This window comes from Diabrotica virgifera, chromosome 9 (genome assembly GCF_917563875.1).
Source record: "Diabrotica virgifera virgifera chromosome 9, PGI_DIABVI_V3a".
NCBI lineage: Eukaryota > Metazoa > Arthropoda > Insecta > Coleoptera > Chrysomelidae > Diabrotica > Diabrotica virgifera.
In genome coordinates, this window is record NC_065451.1 from 84,870,925 (window position 1) to 84,894,056 (window position 23,132).

The window sequence follows — 23,132 nt, forward strand, 5'->3', positions numbered from 1 at the left end:
TTCTTCTCCGCCATGGCTGCCGTTGTGGACTTCATCCGTAACCCTGGACAAGGGACCCTAAACAGGTACTAGTTTCCCGGGTCAGGAAACCCCTGGAATCTACGGAGGGCAGGGATTGATTCATTTTCCCTGGTAGGACTATCCAAAGGAGTTCCTATCCGCTACCCAAAGATGGACTAAGATGATAATACATTGGAGACCATGGAACCACAAACGAAAAAGGGGAAGGCCACAGATGCGATGGTCAGATGACCTGAAGAAACACACTGGGTCAAAATGGATGCAAATTGCCCAAGATAGAGAGGCATGGAAGAAGGAAGAGGAGGCCTATATCCAAGGATGGATGTTTAGGGCTGATTAGATAGATAGATAGAATCTTTTAGTAGTAGGCTGCGACGGTACAGCAGTCCACACTGGGAGGAAGAATGGGGTTTACGGTTTTTAGAGACAAAACTGAAATGTCCTCTGCAGTGGTCAATTTGTCTGTTACACATTAATGAATTGCCCCTCCGGCATATCTTTCAATATCTCGATGGAGAAACTTCGGGACCTCGTGAATACTCTGGCACTATAGGTAAACTATTGGAATCTTGCGAAAATTTGCCAGTAGTCCATTTTGTTCCTATTCATACCAATGTACCACAATTAAATGCTGCAGTTATAAGGGACCTTAGCAGTGATCAAAAGTACTTATACGAAATTTGTCATTCGGTTTCTAGTGGAAAGTGCTCGATAAATTTAGCAACTCGTAATCCGGGTAAATTATCACATGCACGATGGTTTACAAAGGCAAATCGTATATTGCGTGCTTACGTCGGAAGTGAAAATCCGTCTTTGGTTTTAAGATCTTTGGCTGAATTTGTGGTAAAAGTTTATGCGCCAGTGTGGTTTAATATTAAAACAAAGCCATCGTGTAGTGAAGGAGCAAGACACGTCTTTAAAATGATTCAATTGTCACGCTACCTGAGCAACGAGTTAAAAGCCGTCATTGATCCTGTTATCAAAAGAAATTCGTATTTTTGTCATCCGGAGAACCTTCTCCTAGCAATGCTTTCTGATGATCGTCCTGCCATAAGACAACTTGCCTTACGCAGAATGTTGAAGACGCGAACAAAAATACCTACTTTGGACACGAATATAAGAGAATTTCTAATTCCTGATTTAAATTTCAATGCTAGTGAATATTATGAACTTATTGATTGGCAAAATTGCTGTTACAATTCCTCCCCTTTTATGTGCTACAACTGATGAGGATATTAGAAAATGTATTAATGGTGAAGACATTTTTCAACAAATTTTTGTCATTTCCTTGTCATACTCAATCAGTAGAAAGATGTGTGAAGGTTGTAACAGAAGCTTCCAATTCTGTCCTCGGCTATGACTCCAGAGATGGATTTATTCGGGCAAGGATTCATTCAAGAACCATATTACCTCGATTTAACACTAAGGCGCAATACAGTGCATAAATTTTTTAAGAGTTTAAAGACAAGTAGCAGTTTAATTTCCATTTAATATTCTAGGATATAATATTTAGTTGAACTTTTTTTTAAAAGAGAACCTGTTTATTCAGTAAATTGTTTGTTTTCTATATTAAAAGTATTTACAAAATAAGAGATTTTTATTGTTTTCTATATTAAAAGTGTTTATAAAGTAAGGGATTTGTATTTTCTTGTCTATTTAAATGTAGAAGACTTTTTGAAACTATAAAAGTTGGTAAAAAGCTTAATAGTCATTAATATATTTAGCAATTTTTGCGTACGCTCAGGTTCCGAAAAACTAAGTCAACCCTATATTGCATAGCGCTGCTTTAAGGCAACACCAAAATTAACTTCCGTTAGAAAACTAACCTTTAATTATTAAGTGAATTTAAACTGCATATTGTGTTCTGAAAGATACATTCTATCTATGTAATTACGCAAACTCCTATGTCATTATGTCAAGCCAAGTTTTCGCGCCAAAAGTTGGCGGACGTTGCCAGTCGTGTGTTATACGCGAGAGGTAGAAGATCTTTCAACTTGTTTTGTTGTTGTACACCATTTTTGAACGTAAAATTGAATACTTTTTGTAATAAGCTTATGCGAGGGAAGTAATTCCTAGTAATTTTATAATTGTAAATATAAAATAAGAATCACAAATCAAGTTGTAAACAGGTGTTGCTGTGAGGCAACTTTATGCAATTGAATCATGAAAGTATCTGAAATTAGTGTAAATCGATTCTGTGGAAATCGGAGTAACGGAAATGGAAAGGTTGTTATAAGACCAGTGCCAGATGATTCTGATGACAGTAAAACAAAACCTGCTTGTACAAAACCTATTTTTGTAAAACAAAAATTGCATTACCTATTCCGAAGTGGAAAGGTAATGTACCAACGACAAATGAAATAAAACAACCAATAGAATACTTTACTAAATTTTTTGATGATGAGTTGTTTGGAACTCTTATAGAGCAGTCAAATTTATATAGTATTCAACAAAGTCCAAATAAGCCATTTGGTGTAACAAAAAATGAAATTGAACAATTTATTGGTATGTCATGCTACATGTCTACCTATATATAAACTACCGCAACTGTTAGAATATATTCAACTATAAATTAGGGTATTTTTATTAGTGTTAAAATGGACACATGCAGTCTAAGTGGGCGGGCAGATTCCCCGAACCTTTTAGGTCGAACACTCTTACATAAAATTGCATAAAAGTATCGTGTTACAAGACATATGGATGTGAGAGCGATGTTAGTAGTTTTGTGTTTGATATTTTTACTTTAGTCTAGAAGTATACGTTGTATAAGACACATCTTAATTTCTCTGTTTGTATATTATTATAATACGGTTCGGTTATAAAATAAATAGTTTGTTTACGTTTATTTGTACCTTTTATTATCTGCTATTTCTAATAGGTTCTGGCCTCAGTTACGTTGTTAGCTCACCCGTATTAAGATAATAATTAAAAGTGTACAGTCGCGAAATTTTCGTGTTAACCGAATACATAATGGCGGAAAGTGCGAAATATAACGACGAAAAGTTGAACGGCAAGAACTATCAGTCGTGGAGTTATTTAGTGAAAATGTTACCCATCAATGCTGATCTATGGGAGTTAGTTTCGAACGAGTTACCATTAGAAGCAGACCGAAGCAGTTCTTGGAAAAAACAAAATGATAAGGCCTTGTCAACAATAGCCTTACTTGTTGACGTTAATCAATTAGTGCATATCCGAAACAAGGAATTCGCGCGCGATGCGTGGGTAGCGCTAAGGGAGTATCATCAGAAATCAAGTTTGTCTAGTATGGTGTTTTTGTTAAAGAAAATCTGTAGGCTATCGCTAGAGGAGAATGGTGATATGGAAGCACACATTAGTTTATTCCTAGAATCGTTGAATAAACTGGCCGCCTTAGGGGAGGAAATTAAGGACAGGTTCTCAGCAGGAATTTTGCTGGGAAGTCTTCCAGACTCATACAGTTTTTTGATTACAGCGCTGGAAAGTAGGCCATCGAGTGAATTTACTCTAGAATTTGTCACGAGTAAATTAATAGATGAGTACAGGAGACGTCAGGGAGCTTTGGGAAGAAATCAGGAGTAGTCGGTGATGAAATCAGTATACGAGGGTAACAAAAATAATGGTACTGCAAGGGCAGAAGCAAGGCAGTGTTATTTTTGTAACCGTAACGGCCATTTTAAACGAGATTGCTTTAAGTACAAAGCGTTTAAAAAGGAAAAGGCCAATAAAGTCACTGAAGGTACTGATGATGCATGTTTTATGGTCAATTATAGCTCAAGGGACGGAAAAAGGGATTCTGCTTCGTGGTATGTGGACTCAGGAGCTTCGAGCCACATGGTTAATTACAAAGGATTCTATACCCAATTTGACGGTAGCAGAAAGGGCGTTGTAAGTTTGGCGGAGAAAATTAAAAAATCGACAAAGTGTTGTATGTGCCGGGATTAGACTCAAATCTGCTTTCGGTGAAAAAGCTAATAAGTGCGGGACATAACGTGCAATTCGATAAAATCGAGTGTAAAATCGTTTTACACGGAAAAGTCGCGAGTGCGGTGCCTTCACCGGACTTATACAAACTTTCAACTGTGGACCATGGATTGAGTGCTTTGGAGCACTCCAGCAACTGTCAACATACATGGCAGACGGTTTGGACACAGGGACATGGATGCAGTCAAACACTTAATGGAAAAGAAAATGGCAGTCGGGATTGATATGACAGACTGTAGGATTAGGGAAACTTGTAAATGCTGTATGAAAGGTAAAATTTTACATAAGAGTTTTCCAAAATTTTCTCATAGCAATACATTTAATATTCTTGACTTATTACATTCGGATATTTGCGGGCCCATGAAGACTGTTACTCCAGGGGGTAAACGTTATATTTTGACTTTAATTGATTTTTCTAGATATACAACTATATATTTATTAAATCATAAAAATGAAGTGGTAAAATGTATAAAAGAGTTTATAGAATTTGCAAGTAATCAGTTAGGTAGGGTTCCAAAAGTAATTAGGTCGGATAGGAGTGGCGAGTACGTAAATAATAATTTAAGGGAATTTTTAAAGGGTAAAGGTATAAAAATTTAATATACAGCAGGGTACTCTCCACAACAAAACGGGGTTGCAGAGAGAAATAATTGATCTCTAGTTGAAATGGCTAGGTGCATGTTAATCGATGCGGGTTTAGCAAAGCAATTTTGGGGGGAAGCGATAGTGACAGCAAATTATTTGCAAAATCGATTACCTACTAAGTCGAACGAAAAAACGCCTTATGAATTGTGGCAGAAAGTAACACCGAATGTGTCGAATTTGCAAATATTTGGGTCTACGGTTTATAGCCACATTCCCAAAGAAAAAATTAAGGATAAATTTGATCCAAAAGGTGAGTCACTGATATTTGTAGGTTACTCTGATGAATCAAAAGCATATAGATTGTTAAATGTAGATACAGAACGTATTACAATTAGCCGTAGTGTGGTGTTTTCCAAGAGAAATATATGCGTGGAGAAAAAGGAGGCAAAAAGTGAGGAAATATCCATTGGGTCCATGATGGAACGGGAGAAAATAGAGCCAAACGACGTAGAAGACAGAGAGGTTGCAAATTTTGAAAACACGGCGGAAATAGAAAATTCTACGGATACATCTAACACGTATGAGAACTTAAGTTGGGAACAATCCCATGACGATGACGGTGATTCTAACTATCAATTAGATACAGATCTCGATATACAGAATTCAGGTGATCGTAGATCTAGCAGAGTAAATAAAGGAGCGCTACATAGCAAAGTTGACAAAATTCCAAGAAGAAGAACTAAGAAACTTTAAAGAAGCCCTTGAAAGAAGTGATAGTGAAAAATGGAAGCAAGCTATGCAAGAGAAAATCACGTCATTAAGGAAAATTTTTTGTAAAAGCAATATTGATACATATTTATATATCAAGGTAATAAATAATGAAAGGGTTTACGCACTTATATACGTGGATGACATTTTAATAGCAGCAAAGGATTCACAGGTAATAATTTATATATTTGAAGAGAAACTAAAATGTAATTTTTATCTAAGGAGTTTGGGATTATTACAAGATTATTTAGGTATGAAGATTGAAATGTGCGATAAAGGGATATGTAGTTTAAAGCAGGCCAGTTATATTGACAAATTGCTGAACAAGTTTATGATGAAAGATGGAAAAGAGTTCGATATACCGCTGGATGTTGGATACTATAAGCCTAGCAGAGAAAAGCCGGTGAAAAACAGTGAAATATATCAACAATTGATTGGTGGTTTATTATATATTGCGGTAAATACTAGACCGGATATATTGGCAAGCGTCACCATACTAAGCCAACAGAATAAAAATCCAAATGAAGTAGATTGGAACGAAGCAAAGAGGGCGTTAAGATATTTAAATAAAAGAAAATATAAAAAGCTTATTTTAGGACAAGAAGAAACAGATAGCGCATCTGACTGGGCAGAAGACAAGGGGAACAGAAAATCAAATAGCGGGTATATATTTTTATTACGGGGTTCGCCAATAAATTGGGGATGTAGAAAACAGAATTGCGTGTCTCTATCATCAACTGAAGCAGAGTACATAGCATTGGCTGAAGGATGTCGGGAAGCAATTTGGTTAAAACAGGTTATAAAGGAATTTGTGGGTTTAGAGCCGGAAATAGTTATATACGAAGACAATCAAAGCTGTCTAAAACTTTTAGCAAATCACAAATACAGTAATCGGACAAAACATCGGTACAAAGTATCATTTCGTAAAGGAATTGCATGAAAAAGGGGTTGTTAACTTTAGGTATTGTCCTACCGAGGATATGATAGCTGATATGTTGACTAAGCCGCTGAATAGGGTTAAGTTGGAGTACTTAAGTAGTAAAGGGGGTGTGTTTGACTAATTCAAAAATAATTTTAGTTGCGAGGGGATGTTAGAATAAATTAAACTATAAATTATGGTATTTTTATTAGTGTTAAAATGGACACATGCAGTCTAAGTGGGCGGGCAGATTCCCCGAACCTTTTAGGTCGAACACTCTTACATAAAATTGCATAAAAGTATCGTGTTACAAGACATATGGATGTGAGCGCGATGTTAGTAGTTTTGTGTATATTTTTACTTTCGTCTAGAAGTATACGTTGTATAAGACACACCTTAATTTCTCTGTTTGTATATTATTATAATACGGTTTGGTTATAAAATAAATAGTTTGTTTACGTTTATTTGTACCTTTTATTATCTGCTATTTCTAATAGCAACAACCAATGTTTTGGAATCCAACCCAAGTAGCCGATGTAATGTCTGTGAATCAATTTGAGGCTATAAAAAAATTATTATGAGCGACAATACTAGACAACTATCTAAATAATTTCCATATTATAACAATTCATACAAAATAAGACCATTGATCACTAAAGTGAACAAAGTATGATCTACAATTCCCCTTGGAGAGTTCTTGTCAATAGATGAACAAATTGTTCCTTTCAAAGGAAGAAGCAGTATAAAGCAGTGTAATAAAAAAAAACGGAAAAAGTGGAGATACAAAATGTTTGTTTTATCTGATAAATGTAGTTTAATTGCATATTGTTGCTTACAGTACACATTCCGAATTTTCCAAAAAAGGGGGGCCGACTCAAAAATTAAATTTTATGATCATTTATGTTCATAATTAAAGCCAGATAAAATGAAAAAACATTTTTAGTTTGCATATTTAGAATTCATGCAATATAGGGTTAATACATTTCTTGATTTTGTTTTACTATGTGTAGAGCCTAAAGATGTTACGAAAAACCTAAATAAAAAATAAAACTGTTAGTAAGTTACTCATATATTTAGTAACTGTTTGACACTATTGAGATTAAAAAACATGTTTTCTTTTTGTTTCACCCTGTAGAACCCTGAAGATGAAATAGTAGAAAAAAATAAAAAAAAACATGGTCCTCTATGCAGTAAGCAACTTTTCCGCGCTATTACATTAGAAAAAAAAAATATTTTTTTTGTTTCACCCTGAAGATAAAATAGTAGAAAAAAAACATGGTACTCCTCAGTAGATAGACAACGTTACTTCTGGCGCATCCCCTAAATCGCAACCCTTAAATATTAATAAATGCCAAACGGCTTAACGTAGGATGACGTGTGACGTATCGTTGGAAAGGGGATGAAAAAGGGGGTTGAACGCAGTATGTGGCGTGCGCATCGGAATATGCCAAAAGGGCATTACGTCATATCTTCATTTCTATTGGTCCGATTTTGACGTAAGAGGGCTCGTCGGAACGGGGAGGGGGTAACGAATAAGTTGAGACAAAAAACAAAGATGGCGGCAGTGCCAAAACGGCATTACAGCATATCTTTGTTGCTATTGGTCCGATTTTGACGTATGGGGTGTCAAATGAAAGCGGTAACGACACAGAAGCCAACTGTCAATTCTTCTTCTTCTTTTCGTTTGTCAATTCTTCTTCTTTTCCGTATAGTGCCTAACAGAACGTGACATTCGACATCTTTGTTGTCATTGGTCCGATTTTGACGTATGGGTTGTCAAATGAAAGCGGTAACGACACAGAAGCCAACTGTCAATTCTTCTTCTGTCAACGTTCAATATTAACTGTCAATTCTTCTTCTTTTCCGTATAGCGAATAACAGAACGTGACATTTGACGTATGACGTGACATTTATGTGTGACGTGGCAAAGCGCTGACATTCGACGCAGAACGTGACATTTGACGTAGATATGTGACATTGTTCAGTTTTCCGTCCGACATTTGACGCAGAACGTGGCATTTATGAGACATTGTGACACTCAACATGTTCAGTATTGATATGAATCCCACCGAGTACATACATAGGGTTATGGAATTTCAAACTAAACTTAATCAGTTAAATAAAGATATTAAATCATATGAGGATATAAAACAAATTAAAAGACATTTCGATAGTCTGCATATTGAGGACAAAACGTGGAAGCCTGAAGAGTTGAATTTACAGCAGCAGCAGCAAGGTCTTTACGCTTTTAGAAAACTACCACAAGCTACATATCCATTGAGACGTATTCAGCCTACACCATGGGTGCCAGCAACAACACCAGCGAGTATGTGAAAAGTGAAATAGACAATGTCTTTGCAATGTCTTGTGTAATATTAGCATCTATATTTATCTTATGCAGACGACGCCGCATTAATCGCCGAGACAGAAGACGATCTCCAAAGATTAACACACATCTTTAATACAACAGCCAAGAAATACAATATGATAATATCAGCAGAAAAAACCAAATGTATGACAACATCTAAATACCCACTACGATGTAAAATCGAAATTGATGGGAAAATAATAAAGCAGGAAGCAAGGTTTAGATATCTGGGAATAGATATAACCAGTTACGGAGATGTTGAAGAGGAAGTACGACAACAAAGCTTAAAAGCAAGTAAAGCGGCGGGATCTCTCAATGACACAATCTGGAAGAACAAACACTTAAGACAAGACACAAAAGCAAGAATCTATAAAGCAGCAATTAGACCTATATTAACATACACGGCGGAGACAAGGCCTGACACATCTAAAACGAGACGACTACTAGAAACAACAGAGATGAAAATACTCCGACGAATATCAGGGAAAAGTCTGTTGGATAGGGAGAGGAGCGAAAACATAAGAAGATCATGCAATATAGAAGACATAAATGGATGGGTGACAAAACGGAAAGAGGAGTGGAACCAACACATTAGTAGAATGGCAGAGGATAGGATAGTACGAATAGCACGAGATAAGTCACCAAATGGACGAAGAAGTATTGGCAGACCAAGAAAAAGGTGGTGCGATAACCTAAACAATTTAGGAGGATGATATTGAAGAAGAAACAGGCTTTAAAGCCTACATACAAGAAGGAAGAAGAAGAAGAAGATATTTATCTTAATTTTAAAAATTATGTTTGAAATTGTAAAGAGAAAATTTGAATCTTCATGTAATATAAGACTTGATCAGTAAATAAGGTGTTTAAATAAAAAAGCAAAAACCTCTCTCTAAAAATATTTATTTATACATAGAAAAATTACAATGGTAATATTGTATAAGAAAACCAGTGACGTAGACGATCCACATTTCTTTCTGTACACGAAAATAGTCCAACGGCGTGACAGGGGTTTGTAGCAGGACCAACGTTTCCAGTAGCAAGAGGCGTGCCATCAAACTTGCAAACATCAATAATAAGGGGAAAACTCCAAAAATGTGACATTTCTTGCTTAAAAATTCTGCTTTTTGTTCTCCTCGAACGTATATGTAATCGGCTGCATACAACAACTTGGTTTCTAGTATTTCACTTATTTTGGACAATTCTACTGCTCCATCAGAATATCGAATGCCAAGCAGTTTTTTCTCCACGTATGATGCTGTCTTCTTATCATCATTACTTAGCGCATTGAATGGTTTCGGAGGTAAAAAGATGTAATGACTTCGTTTAAAACCTATTTCGATGGTAAGTTCTTTGGGAACAAACCACCCGTCCACAGCGAATCCCTGAATATCTACGAATGCTACTCTCATGATGACTGCTCTTGTACTACTGACACTTTATGCGTCTAATTTAGACTTTTTACAATTTCGGTAAATGGGTAGTACTCCATTACGCAGTCGTGAATTATAATGCAGTAGGCCTTGGTATTTTCGGGAAAACCATTATGTGCTTCAATATCGAGTTTTACGTCAACAGTGGATGCTTTCATGCTTTCTTCTTGTTTTGAACAGTCGATGACGAACAATGCACGATTCTTGAAAGCTGAGAAATCGAGTAGAGGTCGCTTTTGTTGGGAATGTACGTAGCTGGGATAAAATTCGGTATAGTTGAAATAGGCCTCGTTGTAGTCAGTTTTGCTGAAATCCAACTGCATTCTCTCGTTTGGCCAATATTCTCCATTTAAGGATAATCTAATACTTTGGATGCTAACATTGTCAAATAAGGTAGGATCAGCTGTAATCGTGTTACGTTTGCCTGTTTGAAAGAAAACAATGACATAACGTGGTCTTTCAACTGATGTGCTAGTTTTAACGGCCCAAACTTCACGCCTAGCACCTTTGGTAATGGTAGGCAATTCGTGCAATTCCCACTTTCTAAATGGAATAACTATAGGTTGATCTTGTTGAATGGACTTCATTAGTTCTAGTTTAATTTCGTCATTTGAAAATATGTGCTTCACTCTGAGTTCAATGTTGGTGATGTTAATCTTTGCTTTTGTAGTTTCATCAGTAATAATTAAACAATCGTTATCGTTTCGAGCTCGAACTAGTCTTATTGTTTGACGACCACACGTAATCATTGGATAATCGTTGAAAATGTTAAAAATATGCTTAAGAGGTATCTGTATGTTGAATGAATTATCTGCATCGTGTAGAATGGGATCATTAGGGTAATTCCAACCCGCCATAACCATATAATGGGAATCTTCTTGATTGTAACACGTCATGGCACGTACAGCACTTACGATACCAGGATCCCGCACTGTTTCCATCTCCCGTGCGCTTTCGCTGTACGTACACGAATCGAAAAGAAAAGCACCCACATTGTTGGCTAGTTTGGCTACGCCAGATCCTTCTTTATCGACGAGTGATCCTTTAATGCACAACAAGGTTTCGCTCATTGCAAAAAACGAGTCAACTTGATTAATGCTAAATTCTACAATATCATTGCAGTTGAATGATTTGATGAATGGTGCATATGTTAGGTATTCGGCCTTTCGAATCGACTCATCAAACATTGGCTTACGATAAATATCGAATATTGGAGGCATTACGATGTTGTCTGAACATTCTTGTTTTTCATACATTGTTGTCAAGTTTTAGTTTAAAACCAAGTGATTGTAAAAACAATTTTCTTGCAAACGTAAGAGGTTTCCGCTTCGACACAACTAATGGTGTTCTTTTAATACGATATTGTCGCTTGGACGGTTGCACAACTAATGGTGTTCTTTTAATATGATGTCGCTTGGACGGCTGCACAACTAATGGTGTCCTTTGAGCAGTAGATGACCTTATTACTAGTCCCATTTCCCTCTTGATCTAAGTTCCAGCACCAATGTGCTCTCTTCTCCTCTAAAGTTTACAGGTCGTCCTTCTTGATCGAGAGCCAAGACAGTGATATTGGTAAGTTCACGCTGCGACACAACGGGTAAATACAACAAATTGTGAGGAGTTTCGTCAATTGCGTACCCAGGATTTGATTGTATGACAAATTCGTAGATCGTATGAGCAGGTCTGTTACCGTCGAAGGCTTCAGTACTAATGTTACATTCAAAGCGTATGCTAGATACTTTAATAATCCTAACAGGTAGATTCGAAGAATGTATCCGTCCAGGATTGAGTATTGCCGGAGAAAATCCCAATACTGTACCAAGGCTATCAGGTTGCTTAAACGAAATCCTATATTTGCTAAATATTTGACACTGCAACGTGTTGTGGTTAGGTTTTAGACTAAATATCGATTCTGGTTTAAGCTCATTGTCAGCACCCAGTTTCTTTTTTATGTATTCTTCAATATCGGCAATTTCATAACATCCATCGGGAAAAGCAAAGTTTTGCCATTTGTTTTTGTCATTGCAGTAATAAAACTTGTTATTTTCAATGTTTGGTATACTGTTGTAGGAATGGAAGGCACGAAGAGCTATTTCGTAATCTTTTTTCGGATCCAACACGATTGGTGTGGGTGGTTGAAATGAAAATGTATAAGTGGTACTAACTACTCTCAACAACTGCGACATGATGACTGATTCAAGTCGATAGATTAATAGGTTTATATATATATATATATATATATATATATATATATATATATATATATATATATATATATATATATATATATATATATATATATATATATGTAAAATATTATACGGGAAATAAATATTCTACCTTCGTCTGTGCTGCCATCTTGGGAACGTTTTCGCTGTCTGCAGCTCATCAGCCAAGCTCTCAGAACAGACGAAGATGTAGAATATTTCCTCCGTATACCCGAGGCCGTAAGACAGCCATGCAGTCCTTATGGGACTAGCGCAATCTGAGTTAGTTAGAAGCAACCTACCTTGCTCGTTTCGGTACGAAACCGATCTGTGCCTCTACTTTGAGGCCACGAGATGTCACCTGGTATTTATTGAAAAATACCTACGGCGTCAAACAAGCAGGAAATAATCGCAACTTTCTACTTTTTAAAAAGTATGAAAATAATATGTAAAATATTATACGGGAAATAAATATTCTACCTTCGTCTGTGCTGCCATCTTGGGAACGTTTTCGCTGTCTACAGCTCATCAGCCAAGCTCTCAGAACAGACGAAGATGTAGAATATTTCCTCCGTATACCCGAGGCCGTAAGACAGCCGAGGTCCCATAAGGACTGCATGGCTGTCTTACGGCCTCGGGTATACGGAGGAAATATTCTACATCTTCGTCTGTTCTGAGAGCTTGGCTGATGAGCTGTAGACAGCGAAAACGTTCCCAAGATGGCAGCACAGACGAAGGTAGAATATTTATTTCCCGTATAATATTTTACATATTATTTTCATACTTTTTAAAAAGTAGAAAGTTGCGATTATTTCCTGCTTGTTTGACGCCGTAGGTATTTTTCAATAAATACCAGGTTACATCTCGTGGCCTCAAAGTAGAGGCACAGATCGGTTTCGTACCGAAACGAGCAAGGTAGGTTGCTTGTAACTAACTATATATATATATATATATATATATATATATATATATATATATATATATATATATATATATATATATATATATAGGTGAATAAACACCATGTTTTTTCACATATTTTTTATTTGTTCTAAAGCAAGTTTACATAAATGACAAGATGCTTGAGAATCGGGTGATCCATCCCAGTGAGTCCTCCAATCTGGTCTGTTGTAATGTACGAAGCACGGAAGTAGTATCTGCAAGTTAAATTCTCCTCGATATTCCCCAGGCAATTTATGCCATATACTTAACAATTCTGAAGGTCTAACAGTCCGTATAATATACTCTAGCGGTATGTGTTTTAGTTCTTCTTCACTATATTCTGTAAAACATTTTTCGCGAAACATATGGGACATAAGCAATCTACTACTGTCCATTATATAAAAACTTTAAGCATAAATGCCCACAAACGATTTGATTGTAAGTTTGATACTGGTGATTATTGTAGAAAATTCTGGCACGTGCACCCAGATATTTCACAAGTTCTTTGGTCGGCTTCAAATTACCAAATGAATCGAAATATTCCACGTCGTTGTTTATCTTTCTATATGCTACCCAATGTGTTCCATTATGCGCGGACACATCCAAGTTAACTATTGCACATTCTCGTTGTCGAGGACCGTCTCTAGGCAGAGCGTCATTCATGAAAACTCCTCGAAAATGTGGTATGTTAAGTATTTTCGCGTAATGTGCAATGTCCAAGTCATACAGCGGACGATTGGGCAGCTTTATTGGAAGTTTTTTTTCAAATACAAGCCGAATCCACCTCTGGGTTTCTTACGTAGGTACAGACCCGAACCGATATGTTTCATTGCCTTATTGTGACGTATATCCTCCTCCAATTTCTTTTGGGCATTTTTTGCGTCGACCACAGTTTTTGCCACCCCCGCAGCACCCCCTACTAAAGCCCCCAATGCCGAAAGACCAGCAAAGAGAGGTATTGTCCTCGGACGCTGTTCAGTCTTTGACCAATCAGCGCGCCGGGAGCATCTCTGGCCACTTTTCCAAAACGCGATTGGTTCAACCGCTTGGGAAAATCCATCTCCTACGTCATAATCCCTAGAACAAAGGGAATATTGGGTATAAAAGGAGGTGGATTTTCTGTATTTCTTCAGTTCGAGATTTACCTCGTAATCGAAGACTCTTGGGTTCGGTGTAGTAATACATCCACCTAGAATCTGCCTTTTTATTTCTTTGCTATTTTATAAATGTGAGAAGACTTGAATATTTGTTGATATTTTTCTATATTATTTGTCTTTGGTGTTTGTTCAGTGGTATCTCTGCTTGCAGACCACGCACTTGAAAAACACATTTATTGTGCCATTTTATAGTTGCACGCATTTTATTACTGTCTGAAAATTGTCTCTTATGGTATTTCTCTTGTAGATCACGCATTCGAGACGTTTTCCCATTTACTTTATCATTTACTTTGATATATGTATTTTGTTGCTCTAAGTCGGTTCCTTCCGTAAGTTAAGGAAAAACTTAGAATTATTTTGCCATTTTATAGCTGCATTTATTCTATACTTACTGTTTGAAAATCGTCTCTTATGGTATTTCTCTTGTGGATCACGCATTCGAGACATTTTCCTATTTACTTTATCATTTACTTTGGTATATGTATTTTGTTTCTCTAAGTCGGTTCCTTCCGTAAGTTAAGGAAAAACTTAGAATTATCTCTGCCATTTTATAGTGCATTTTTCTATACTTACTGTTTGAAAATCGTCTCTTACGGTATTTCTCTAGCAGATCACGCGTTCGAGACATTTTCCCATTTTACTTTATCATTTATATTGTGGTATATGTATTTTGTTGTTCTAAGTCGGTTTCCTTCCGTAAGTTAAGGAAAAACTTAGAACTATTGTGCCATTTCATAGTTGCATATTATTTTCCTGATTCTTGCTTGTTTCTAAGTCTTTCTTATCGAAAGTACTAGAGATTTTACCGTGTAAACATCTGAATATTTTTGTACCACTGCCCTAGTGATATTCCTACTACGGTAAGTCACACACCTGAGCGGTATCTCACTCAAGGCAGCGGTATTTTCCTTAAGGAATCAAGTGCTTGCCTTAAATAGCTTTCTAGTGCCAGCATACGTTCTGTACGCACTCGAAAAACTCATTACACGATGGTAGATACTCGTAGTACATCCCGTTCTAATTCTCAGGAACGGAAAACCGTCCAGGAGTCCGGTACGGCCAATTCCACGCAGTCCAGCGACCCTAGGGAACATGGCGCCCAACATACAAACCAATCCACGACCCACTCTTCGACTGAGCAGCCGAAGCCCAAGAGACCGAACACGCCACCCACGGAGGAAACAACAAGTCCAGAGCAGTTCATGCAACGCTTCCTCCAGGCGATGACGTCGCTCTCCATCATAAGATCGACCGAACCCACCAAACCCAAGATTTGGACCTCCAAACCCCCCAGATTCGAAGGACGAGAGACCGAAATCCCACTTTTATTCCTGGACAAGATAGAGGACTTCCTGAGGACACATGAAGTCGACGAGGAGGACTGGATGGACTACCTGATAGCCAACTCGTTACACGGAGATGCTAAGAAATGGGCGAGTCAAATCACAACCGAGATAGGTTATCAGACATTTAAGACTCGCCTGCTAGAAAAATACGACAATCCAGCCCTCCTGTCAACCCTCACAGTCAAGCTCTACGGCCAACGACAAAACGACGAGCCAGCCGAGGAATTCATAACCCGAAAAGCCGCTCTCTTCAAAAGGTTGATACCGAACATCCCAGAGGAACAACGCTGCAGAGTGATAGGCGAGCAGCTAAACCCTCAAATCAGGATCTGCCTCAGACTAGGGATGCCTACAACCGAGGACAGACTGAGAGTTATAGCACGAGAGATGGAAGATGATATCAAATTCCTACCACGGGCTCAACAACCAGAGAAAAATAAACCACGCCGTTCAGAAACTCTCGACGACTGGAGATCCAGAGGCCAGAGACAACGCTCACAACAACCTCAACAGTCGGAAAACTCCAACAGGGGCACCAATTAACCCCTGTTGACGAACTGGTGCCCCAACTGAACCCCATCCACCTACGGTCGATGACAGCAGGGCTCCCAAATCTCGACGGAAGGATCAACAACACCCGGGTGAAGATACTCATCGACACCGGAGCATCTGGTAATTTCGTACACCGGAGACTGATCCAGAGAGGGACCCTGCAGACTCGACCAGGACTGGTTCAGCTGGCATGCACGGATAGCAGTTCCCGGAGCCTAGGAACTGCACAAGTCGAAATTCATATGGATAATTTTACATCAACTACAAACTGCACGGTGTTGGATAACCTGAATCACGATGTCGTACTCGGAATGCCTTGGTTAGAACAGGAAGAAGCCAACGTAGACATATCCCGCAAATGTCTAAACGTCGGCACTACCAGCAGAACTACGATCTACTGGAAGAACCAGGGTAAGCCTCATCCCACGACACAAACACTGGAAACACACCAAGCTCCAAGCTTCGCCTTCCAGACGATCCAACAGCTGATCCAACAGTATAATGATGTATTCGACGACCGTCTACGCCAGCCGACCACGAAAGCGACTGAAATGGAAATCGAAATGACCGATAGCCGACCGATCAACGTGAAACCGTATAAGTACTCCACCGAAAAGAAGAGGATAATGGCCCGAGAGGTGAAAGAGATGCTAGCAGCAGGAGTCATCCGGCCCAGCAAGTCTCCATACAATAGCCCGGTGGTTATTGTAACTAAGAAAGATGGCACCCCTCGTTTCTGCGTGGACTACAGAAAGCTAAACAACATCACGATCGACGAAGCCTCCAGCATGCCGCCTATTCATGACAGCATCAAGGAGATCGGCACAGCACAAATATTCACGACACTGGATTTGAAAAGCGGATTTTGGCAAGTCCCCTTACACAAGGATTCCAGCCCGAAGACAGCATTCAGCCTACCAGATGGGTCGGCCTACGAATTTACAGTGATGCCCTTCGGACTCAAGAATGGACCAGCCGTGTTTCAAAAACTTGTTACCACCGTCTTCGCAGGATTCATCGACGAATTCATCAAAGTATATATGGACGATATCATAATATACTCAGAAGACTGGAGCCAACATCAGAAACACCTCCACCTGGTACTAGAAAGACTCCGAACTCACGGATTATGGGCATCACTCAAGAAGTGTAAATTCGCTGCAGACGAGCTGGAATACCTAGGACACAAAATTACATCAACTAACACACAACCGCTGAGCAAACATATCGAACACATCAAGGGGTTCGACACACCGAGGACCATGAAGCAACTCAGAAGTTTCATCGGGACAGCGAATTGGTTGAGAGACTTCATTCCCCGATTCGCCGACATCATAACCCCACTGACGGACCTAACCGCAGGCAACCGAAGACGTCTGAAGTGGAACGAAGCAGCAGAAGACGCCTTCAACCACATAAAGCAAGAGATAGAAGGACGACTGCAACTTCACAGACCAGACGCTTCCAGACCGTTCAGCCTGCAAACAGACGCCTCTGATGTCGGCATGGGAGCAGTACTCTTCCAAGGCACGCAGAACGACAAGAGGGTTATCGCCTACGCCTCTACCAAACTCAGGCCAGCAGAAAGACGGTACCACATAAATGAAAAGGAGTGCCTCGCCCTAGTTTGGGCCCTCAAGAAGTACAAGCACTTCCTCCAGGATCAACACTTCACCCTCTACACAGACAGCCAAGCCCTCCTATGGTTAGACAGGTGCAAAGAGGACAAAGCAAAGTTGTCACGATGGGCTCTACTCCTCCAGGAGTTCAACTTCACCACGAATCATATACCTGGAAAAGAAAACGAACTCCCAGACCACCTGTCAAGAAACCCAACAGAAGAACGAGAGGGTGAAGTGGACCAAGACGAAGAAGTGGACCGTCTAAGCTGGCCTACCCAGGAAACGGAAGAGGAAAACACCTTCCCTTTACTCTGCATGCTCGAGGACGTTTAAGAGGGAGAGAACAACCCCATCCTGGACGACCTAACCGACCTACCGCTCCAGGATAAAATCAGACGAAATCATCTGGTACACCACGGGATGAGGCGCTTCCACAGACGATGGCAAGAGATAACCGACCGAGGACCAAGGAGCGAGGTCGAGGAAGACCTCCTCCGCGAATTCACAGTGATTAACGGAGTAGCATACTACGTCCACAACCCAGACCATAAATCACTGGTAGTTCCACAATCCCTCCGGTCGGAGGTCCTCAAGACTTATCACGACTCCGACGAAGCGAATCATCCAGGGCAGGACGAGACAATACGGGCCATCAAACGCCTATACTACTGGCCTACGCTATCAAAGGACGTCAGGAACTACGTCAAGTCCTGCATGACTTGTGCCACCACGAAAGCAGCACCCAGACAACCAGCAGCACCCGTTATGCCAAGGGAACCCAAGAATCCATGGGAGAGGGTCTCCTTCGACATCCTAGGACCTTACCCACCAGGACGAGGGACCCGCAACCGCTACATCCTCTTGGCAACGGACTGCCTAAGCAGCTGGGTGGAATTCCGCTGCGTACCCACTACAAAAAGCCGGCAGGTGATCCAGTTCCTCCAGGAAGAAGTCTGCAACCGCTGGGGAAGACCAACCACCCTAGTAACAGATAACGCACCCCAGTTCAGAACAGACGCCTGGGAGAGGTTCCTAAGACGCCATCACATTCAACAGGAGTTCAGCCCAATCTACCACCAAAGGGCCAACCCTGTTGAACGACGAGCTCAGGAGCTCAAGAAGGGACTTCGAGCCAGGTGCAAAGCAGACGACGACCCGAGATGGGACTCCTATGTGCCTGAAATCATATTCAGTTTAAGGACTAGGAGAAACGAGGCCACCCAAGAAACACCTGCCGAGCTGCTACTGGGTTACCTGCCCAGACGAGCCGAGGAGAGCGAGCAGACGGAACGAGAAGCCAACACCGCGGCCAGACGACAAGAAAGGGCGGACAAAGCCGTCCGAAATGCCACAGTATACGCAAGGAATCTGTTCCCGGACAATCCCAATGCTCCACCAGCCAGGAAGTTCATCCAGGGGGAGCAAGTGATGGTGCGGAATCATCAAAAAGGCAACTTCGGACCCACATGGACGGGACCTCATACAATTCTACGGTCATTAGGCGACCACACGTACGAGGTACATAGGGACCAGGACGTCAACCGAACCATCTATGTGGACGATATCCGCTCCGTTCCCCCGCCTACAGATGGACCTCCACCAGAACTTAACGAAATCCTTTTTACGAAGCATCGTGGACACCAGGGTGAACTGAGTAGCTCTGCGTCGTCCACGACGTCACAGGATTCATCCAACACGAACGACGGGGGACCGCACCAGGGTGAACTGAGTAGCCCTGTGCCCCCCCAAGACTCCACCATGGATCCAGTCCCAACCCAAGACGCCACCAGGGACCAAGGACCACCAGGAGAAGAACATACAATATCTCTTGAAATGTAAATTATTTTTTTTGGACAAAATAAAATGATCTGCACCACCCAAGAGTCTCCGAAGGGGGGGGGGATGTCCTCGGACGCTGTTCAGTCTTTGACCAATCAGCGCGCCGGGAGCATCTCTGGCCACTTTTCCAAAACGCGATTGGTTCAACCGCTTGGGAAAATCCATCTCCTACGTCATAATCCCTAGAACAAAGGGAATATTGGGTATAAAAGGAGGTGGATTTTCTGTATTTCTTCAGTTCGAGATTTACCTCGTAATCGAAGACTCTTGGGTTCGGTGTAGTAATACATCCACCTAGAATCTGCCTTTTTATTTCTTTGCTATTTTATAAATGTGAGAAGACTTGAATATTTGTTGATATTTTTCTATATTATTTGTCTTTGGTGTTTGTTCAGTGGTATCTCTGCTTGCAGACCACGCACTTGAAAAACACATTTATTGTGCCATTTTATAGTTGCACGCATTTTATTACTGTCTGAAAATTGTCTCTTATGGTATTTCTCTTGTAGATCACGCATTCGAGACGTTTTCCCATTTACTTTATCATTTACTTTGATATATGTATTTTGTTGCTCTAAGTCGGTTCCTTCCGTAAGTTAAGGAAAAACTTAGAATTATTTTGCCATTTTATAGCTGCATTTATTCTATACTTACTGTTTGAAAATCGTCTCTTATGGTATTTCTCTTGTGGATCACGCATTCGAGACATTTTCCTATTTACTTTATCATTTACTTTGGTATATGTATTTTGTTTCTCTAAGTCGGTTCCTTCCGTAAGTTAAGGAAAAACTTAGAATTATCTCTGCCATTTTATAGTGCATTTTTCTATACTTACTGTTTGAAAATCGTCTCTTACGGTATTTCTCTAGCAGATCACGCGTTGGAGACATTTTCCCATTTTACTTTATCATTTATATTGTGGTATATGTATTTTGTTGTTCTAAGTCGGTTTCCTTCCGTAAGTTAAGGAAAAACTTAGAACTATTGTGCCATTTCATAGTTGCATATTATTTTCCTGATTCTTGCTTGTTTCTAAGTCTTTCTTATCGAAAGTACTTAGAGATTTTACCGTGTAAATATCTGAATATTTTTGTACCACTGCCCTAGTGATATTCCTACTACGGTAGGTCACACACCTGAGCGGTATCTCACTCAAGGCAGCGGTATTTTCCTTAAGGAATCAAGTGCTTGCCTTAAATAGCTTTCTAGTGCCAGCATACGTTCTGTACGCACTCGAAAAACTCATTACACGATGGTGGATACTCGTAGTACATCCCGTTCTAATTCTCAGGAACGGAAAACCGTCCAGGAGTCCGGTACGGCCAATTCCACGCAGTCCAGCGACCCTAGGGAACAGTATGAGGGGTAGGAAACCTCCAGATTTTAGTGGTAGTACGCGAGGAACATCAATTTCTTTTCGGCCGCCAAGTCTTTTGATTATGGATTTTGCAATTCGTACAGCAGTCAAAGCAGTATTGTGTAACGATGCTCCTCTCTTCATGGACTTTGCAATTTTTGAGACAACATCGCGATTGAAAGAAAAACGCCCCTTTCTTCCACGACGTAAGTGACATCCCATTCCCAATTTTCTTTTCGTCTTCATTCCACCGGTTACAAGTAAGGCAGCAGTTTTTTCTTTCGACTTGAATCGCTCCCAGGCTCTATTTTCCAATTCTTTATCGGCCTTGTGACGTTCTTCGAGAGATGAATGCTGCGAGTAAGCGATATCGTGTTGTTTACAAGCTGCGTCTAATGGATTAATACCTGGATCTCCACGTGCAAGACGTTTTTGTAGTTGTGTTCCAGCTATAAAGAACGTATTTTTTTTACTTATAAAACACAACAAAATTGTCGCAAAGTTACTTACGTCCACAGAACTGATAACCGCCAGGAATATGTAGCTCAAATGGCAGTTTATCAATTAAAGAGTTCACGAGACCTCCTCCTTCGACGACCAACATTAGACTGATGCCATGCAAGTGATGACATCTATAATATATTGCCGTACTTATGTACTACACTTGCCACACGATGAAGATCGTTCAACAAGAGCAGACGTTGCCAATTGATAATCTGGACATTGTCCAGAAAGTGACAGTCAGTAAACATGGTAAATTGCTACCAAACTCATTTAGAGCCATTATTTGCGGTCCAAGTGGGTGCGGAAAAACGAATGTCATGCTATCACTTTTATTTAATCCGAATGGCGCCAAATTCAAAAATGTCTATGTTTATTCGAAATCCCTCTTTCAACCGAAATACCAACTACTGCAAGATGTAATAGCTCAAGTCAAAGGTGTTGGGTATTTTCCATTCAAAGACAATGAAGGAATTATCAGTCCAGATGAAGAACAACCAAACTCAATTTTTTTATTTGACGATGTTGCATGTGATGGCCAACAGAAGATTCGCGAGTATTATTCCATGTGCAGACATAAAGATATTGATGCCGCTTATTTATGTCAAACATATTCAAAAATACCGAAGCAGCTAATAAGAGACAATTGTAACATGATTGTATTATTCAAGCAGGACGAGATAAATTTGAAGCATATATTTGATGAACACGTATCGCCAGACATGTCGTTTGATGAATTTAAAAAACTCTGTTCAGAATGTTGGACGACAGACCGCTATGGTACTTTGGTCATTATGAAAGATTTTCCCCTTAACAATGGCCGATACCGCAAAGGATTTGATAAATATATAAAATTGTAAGTTGATGTATTGTTTAGTCGTCAACAAGATGTCTTATGATGCGGTCGCCATTGCCATGCGAAAGAAGAAAATTGCCGAATTGGCTAGATCAATTCGCAAAAAATATTTGGCATTGAAATTAGGCAAGACAGAACAAGATGAGTCACTAAATAAACTTTTTAAACCAATCTCGAAACCTCTCAAGGATATTGCGCAATCATAAAAAACGTTGCATCATGCTATCGATAACAAGTTTAGACAAGTTAAAAAAGAAGAAGATGTGAAAAAGGAAGAAGTAGGACTAAAAAAAGAGCCGAATATAGCAAAAAATCGTACACCAACACCACCAGTATCATTTATTAGTGATGGAGATGTGTTTGAAAACAACGATGAAGAAGATGAAGAATATGAAGATAGCATAGAAACACACCAATCGCAAGATAACGAAACCGAACAAGTAATGTTTGATCCTGATAATATTTCTGAAGATGCCTTCAACGAATATATGGAGCAATATCCTCCGATGAGTCATGAGTATATAAAAGAATTTTGGATGAAGTCTGATAAAATCGATAAAAACTATGGACCTATTTACAATGATTTGTTGGGCTGGACGTGGGGTAAACGACGAATAAAGTTTAACAAAGACGGTGCCATAGAGGTTATGGATGACGCCAAAAATGGTCAAGGAGGATCGGTGCAGGAGACGCCTGGACTAT

General features: G+C 39.7%; 1 protein-coding gene across 1 annotated transcript; it reads right to left on the bottom strand.

Annotated features, from left to right (window-relative positions):
* Nucleotides 1-10,065: 10,065 nt before the first annotated feature.
* Nucleotides 10,066-11,307, bottom strand: LOC126891066 (uncharacterized). The gene has a single exon (XM_050660245.1). The coding sequence runs from the start codon at nt 11,305-11,307 to the stop codon at nt 10,066-10,068; it is 1,242 nt and encodes a 413-aa protein (XP_050516202.1).
* Nucleotides 11,308-23,132: the final 11,825 nt, after the last annotated feature.

What these genes read in the sequence shown, in the direction of transcription:
- LOC126891066 (XM_050660245.1), bottom strand. Translation starts at nt 11,307, where the DNA reads ATGTATGAAAAACAAGAATGTTCAGACAACATCGTAATGCCTCCAATA.